At 33.8% G+C, this 6000-nt stretch overlaps 1 protein-coding gene across 1 annotated transcript in view; it reads left to right on the top strand.

Moving 5' to 3' along the window:
• The first annotated feature begins 840 nt into the window (after positions 1-840).
• The window catches only part of LOC132557629 (allatotropins-like), a 29254-nt gene continuing 24094 nt past the window's right edge, over positions 841-6000 (top strand). The window contains exons 1-2 of the mRNA XM_060222135.1: positions 841-859; positions 1191-1401. Coding sequence (XP_060078118.1) covers positions 841-859; positions 1191-1401 — 230 coding nt within the window. The remainder of the gene's footprint in view (positions 860-1190; positions 1402-6000) is intronic.

Here is a 6000-nt window from a genome sequence, read left to right as displayed (position 1 = left end):
TCTAGTACACAGTTTGGTATTACTTGGAATATAGCTTAAAACTAACCTAAGGAGCTGGTACTGTTATCTAATTAGTGATGACGTCAAGCATGATGAGTTATTTGCGTAAGGCAAAAATTATATCGTGTGAAATATTCTTTTGTGCTTTTATTTCTGGTTTCACTCTGTACTGGTAATACAACGAACGATTCAGGCAATATATCAGTCATCCATTTTACTTTTAATATATGTGTTTACTAACAATCTGGGTCGTTATAAATGATGAAAAGAATATTTCTCTAATATCAAAATATTTGATTTTTTTTCGTTATTAACCTTTTTATTGATTTGTTTTTTTGCAATTGCTTTCATTTTGCATCCTTTGAAATAGTATGTTTATTTTCATTGATTTTGTGGACACTCTAAGTCCCCGAATTCAACTGTCCATGAGCTGTTTTAATGAATATAAGTAGATATAATGGATTATATTTATTTAATAATTAGGTGTTCTTTTTGAAAAACCACGAAAAGCGAGCATTTTAAAGTAAAAGTACCTTGTTATTATCAAAAAATACTCGAATCTAAAACAAATGAGATAGACATTATTCTTGGGCGACTTTAGTCAGCGAGGTATCTTATCTATTATCCAATTTCAGATTTCTATTCTTTGTTCTGTATTTGAGTCAGTCATACATTTGCATCATGCAACCTTTACAAACTCACCATTGTTTAAGATTGCCTAGTCGTTAACACTTTATCAAGAAAATTATCGAGTAACGTTTAATTGTATATCCACAGTCTTTAATTCATGGAAAACCACAAATACTTCAGTCAAACGTGTACTAGTTTTTGTAACTAAAAATGTCGTTCCCTAATGCAGGCACTTAAGTCAGGCGTTTGCGATGCTTATTAATAATTTTGACGTTTCATATTTACGACTTTTTGTCACATTTCTTAGATGTATTGATAACGGCAGGAAGAAGCTTCTGGGTGTCATTGATGAAGAAGAAGACGCTGACCCTTCCGGAACACCTAAACTATGTCCTTGTTCTTTTAAGACTTCCAATGTATTTTTTTTTCAATTTTGCGCGATTCTTTGATTTTGAATTTGGATGGAGCTGTTCTTTCCGTGTTGGTATGTTCTTGTTGTTTGCTGATCAGATGTAAAATTCCTGTTCAAATATCGAAAATAATGTTGTTTTTGTTTACAGACATTCCCAGTATGAGGACCTGTGGTTGTTTACTAGTGTTATGTTTTGTGACTGTGTCCATAATTGATGCACTACCACAAAGAACTCTCACGAGAACGAAACGTGGTTTCAGACAAGGAATAGTCATGCGTATAGGACACGGATTCGGTAAAAGGGGAGATAACTTGTTTGAAGACTTTGAAAGAGGAACAGAAGAAGAAAATGATTCGCAGTAAGTAGGATACCGAGAAATAGATTTTAGATTCGGATGACAACTTCTGGCGTTAGGTCAGATATATCATTATGGTTTCATGACAGCATAATTGTAGATTTATACAAGATTGCTAAGTGCATGTAATTGTATGGAATGACCACCAAGACATCAATGGCTATGATGTCGAAGTATTTTTTCCTTATGTTTCATGGTATCTTTTTAATGTGTATAGTCTTTATCATAACGATGTTATTATGACAATTATGATTCACTATATTCAACTAGTGATATATTCTAATTAAAATTGTTCCTTATATTTCGTTTATGTTGGTGGGAACACGTTTAATGAAAATGTATATACGATATATATAAACATCATGAAAATAATGACAGTTAAGTTAGAACTTTTTTCTAATAAATCTCATAGAAATGGATTTCGAAGAGTCCAAACTGTCACTGAAAATGTATACTGTTACACTGATTGAAATTCGAAATACAAGTAGTTTAACACACACCATTTAGCCTTTACAATCACTCTTACTATTCCACATGATCATATTTATTGATATTGGAAATCATTTGAAAGCTTTCAAACCTTTCCCATAACAAATAATGTTTTTCTCACATAATTTTTACATAGGATCAATTTTTCTAAGCGTGATCCTGTTCTACATTATTGTTTCTGACCGGCAATCAAACTCAGAATTTTGCTTTATTATCACAACGTGCCATGGAAAAATGGGTGCGATCATGGTCTCTGGTGTGTTTTATGACGCGAAAAGGATCTCACTTCGGCGTTAAATACGTGCTCTATGACAAGCATTTCATTGACCCAAGTGTAAACTTTTACTGATGCGATGTGGCGATAAACGCACGGTAAACTACGCCCGTCTTAATTAAATTAGTTTCCGAAGCATTGTCAACATTGACAGACGAGATGACACCGCTAAAATATAGCCATTCTATTGTTAGGTTAACGTGACACGTTCATGGCTGCCATTAGAATTCCTGGTTTATGACAGATCGTCCACATAGAAGCCTTGGCCGTGTTCCTTATATGTACTTTCTGTCACTGATCGCACATTCCGAATAATCCGTAATATGTCCATGCTGCCGAATCTTGATTCTTTCCCCAAAATGACGTTTGACCTGTATGCTATAAACAAAAGTATCAAATAAAAAAGATGAGAATTAATTATCCTATAATGACTGAATGACATCAAGTATATGGTCTTTCTAATTAAAATTTCTATTAGAATAAAAGGAGAGAAAGACAAGAAATGTCGAACTTCAAATTGGAAGAGAAATAATTATACATGGATAGTGTTAAGCATCAGCTCTTTACTCTATTGCTTAAAGGGGAATCTTCGTCTGTGAATCAAACCTTTGATTCTATGGGAAAATATTCCAATATCATTGCGCGAAGACAGTTTTTCCAACTTTTCAGATTTTGTTCATTTATTTATTCATATCTCCCAGTTTTTTCCTTCTTGTTTTCATTTTCTTGTTTTGTTAGGGATATCTCTACACGAACATCAGGGCAGATGCAAAGCCATATCCACTGATACAAAATAACTAGCTGATCAATCTCGTGACAGACAAAAAAATGAAAACCTGTCTTGATGCCGAGAAACGCAACATATTTTCCTTATCACGCACAGACCAATAAATTATATGTTATCCTTTACGTGACAGAATCAGAAAGTAACGTAGTTTTAATTTTTGAAGTACTTCTCAAAAAGCACATTTTGCTACAATAGCCATCTTCAAGCTTGCTATACTTTAAATACTACTACATTCCTTTCATTTTTATTTAAGCCTATATCCAGGTAAGGCCCCATAAAGCATACATTGAAATGTCGAGGCATAACCTAATGCACGGCTTATATCTCGAGGATCACTATAAATTATTATTTTATTGTCCGACATTATTTGCGATTTATTATTAATATCCATCTTACTTTACAGCACACACTGTATTATCTGATGTAGATGTGCCTTTAGTGTATTAATGAACGTGTAAGAAGTCATTAAACATTATTTGATTGAATAACCACAAAGAATATGTATTTGGATTTTATAGGGAATATAGATTATGCTTACATGATAGTTTGTATGTTAATTTATTGACGATATGCTTTGAGTTTAAGCATAGTGACTGATATACAAACAAGTAGGTTGGTAAATCTATTGTCCTGAAAATGTGTTTGATAACGCCAGCCGTCAGCGTCCTTCATTATCTGGTCCTACTGCATATTTCTCAACCAAAATATTTAGAATATTTATGTATCCGTCAATCCTTCTCCATTTTTTTCTTTGTGTTCTATCTATTGTGCCTTTAAACGCCCCTCTTGTTGTGACCCTGGCTGTTTTGAGGATATTTAACCCACAACAATTTAACAAATACACACTATTTCTACTATATTTGACGTCATTCATTTGTAAAACATAATCTTTCAGTTTTTGACAAGTGACAAAATTCTGTTAAATATCTCTTTGTTTTGCACCAATCACTTTTCCTCAATAATTAGACACAAGGCGTTACTACTGAGAAGTATATTTATTGTCTTTCCTAAGTTAAAAATATGTGTTCAGTAACATTGTCCTATTCTTCATTTTAGAAAAAATCGTTCGCAGTGGTAAAGGCCGCACATAAAAATTGTATTCTCATTATTCTTTGTCGGCCTGATGAAGTCGTTTATGTGTGAAAGCCATGTTTTATACGATGCCCATTTCCAGGATATTTACGATATCCTGCTTAAGTAAGTCCCTTCCAATCACTTCAGCCTCTTAACATCTCTCATCAAACTATTCATCCCACTAGACTGACGTATAGTATGGGTCGATAAGAGCACCATTCTGATTGGTCCACTGGATTATCAGTCAGCACCTTGAGGGACAAAGAACACTCCTTTAGGAGTCCTAGGGCAACACATGCCCGGATTTAGCAATAATCCTTTTCATGTATTCTCCTTAGTTTATAGCCCCTTGTTGCGTGGTTACAGTCATTGTCAACATAGGCTCCCAATGGGCTTGTGAGACGACGGTTTTAATTGGTCACCTTATTGATCAATGGGGGCAATCTCAAAGGTCAATTTCTATGAAAATACCCCCTGGAGTTTTGCTGTCGACTGTCATTGCAGCAAATCTGTGTATTGATAGATCATTTGTTTATGCCATTACTTGATAAAGATGTTTCTGATATGGCCCTTAATTAATTACAATCAAGCGATGGGATAGGATACCACAAACATGCCGAGGAGGTTATGTTAACCTTTAAATCTATACATAACGGTTGGCAGGAGTCGCGGCTTTGCAAATATAACTCACGATAACAGTGACAATTTACCTGTTAGAGTAAATATTATTTTGTAAACAAAGGTATGCTTTTGAGAAATTAATCAAATACACATTTTATGCTGTTATATTTCTCGATCGGCGTGGAGATTTCAGATTTTGCCATTTTTCTTCCTTTTTAGGCTAAACGTACTCAGTACGCATAGCCTATTGCGACGGCCTTTCAGACAAAATTTACCAATCCTGGCCTTCTCATTGGCTGAAATATCGAAAAGAGTTAGAGCCCTCTAGCGGCAATTTTCAGCGTAAATTATGCCGCGATCTTTCAAACCGCTATTTTAAAAGCATCCAAAAATAGGTTATTTTTTTAATAACAATGCGATTACTATATATTTCAAAAAAACAAGTACAGTGTGGTTGAACTATTGATAAATTTTGAACAATATATTTTACGGAATTCTCGACATGACGTAAGCGTACAGAACACTGTACGTGCGAGTTGATAAGAAGCTAGTCTGGGGGCTTGGTTTGAATTATCAATTAACAACACTTATAAACAAACAAAACTTACAAACAGAACATCAATTTTGTTTTAATCCTTGTCGTTGTGGCAAGATCGTCTTAATATATAACATCACTTTACCTCCTTAGACGTCATCGAATTGGACTGTTCGTTCCACGCGCACACCCGCCGATATGACACTTTTTCAGGTTTTTCACAACCACCGCCATGACACTTTTTCAAGTTTTTCAAGATAAAAAGTTTGCGTTTCGTAGTTAAGGTACATTTGGTGCTCATGATTTATGAATAATATATTTTGAATACTGTACTGATCATGATGTTGACACTGTTATAACTTATGTTTTTTGTCTTTTAGTTTTTATTTGATGAAGGTTGATTGTGCTGATTTCTCAAGGTTTGTTAATGTGTATCAAAGTTCCTTGAAATGAAAATATTCCTTCAAACAAAGCGCGTATAAAAACCCAAAATATTCATGTTTATAATTATCAATTAACTAGAACGAAATATTTCCATAACATATTTATTCATTTAGCGTGTCATGGTGACATTATCTAATGCTTTGGAGATCAGAAATAGTAGTAGCTATAGTGAAAATATTGTAAATTTTGTATATGTATGGAAGTCTGGCTTAATCTCAAAGAACTATGTCTTTATAGACAAAATAACTGGAAGAAAAGTCTAACCATGATACTTCAAGGAAGATAGGCATGTAAATACATTTAATGTAATTACTTACACTTTAATCTGTCTGAAATGCTGTGTACACCTTATCTACTTTCCTCAACTACAAATATAAT

The sequence above is a fragment of the Ylistrum balloti genome, unplaced genomic scaffold (genome assembly GCF_031769215.1).
Source record: "Ylistrum balloti isolate Yb309-2 unplaced genomic scaffold, AGI_CSIRO_Ybal_v1 Utg370702, whole genome shotgun sequence".
NCBI classification, from domain to species: Eukaryota; Metazoa; Mollusca; class Bivalvia; order Pectinida; family Pectinidae; genus Ylistrum; species Ylistrum balloti.
This window is presented reverse-complemented; position numbering and strand designations above follow the sequence as displayed.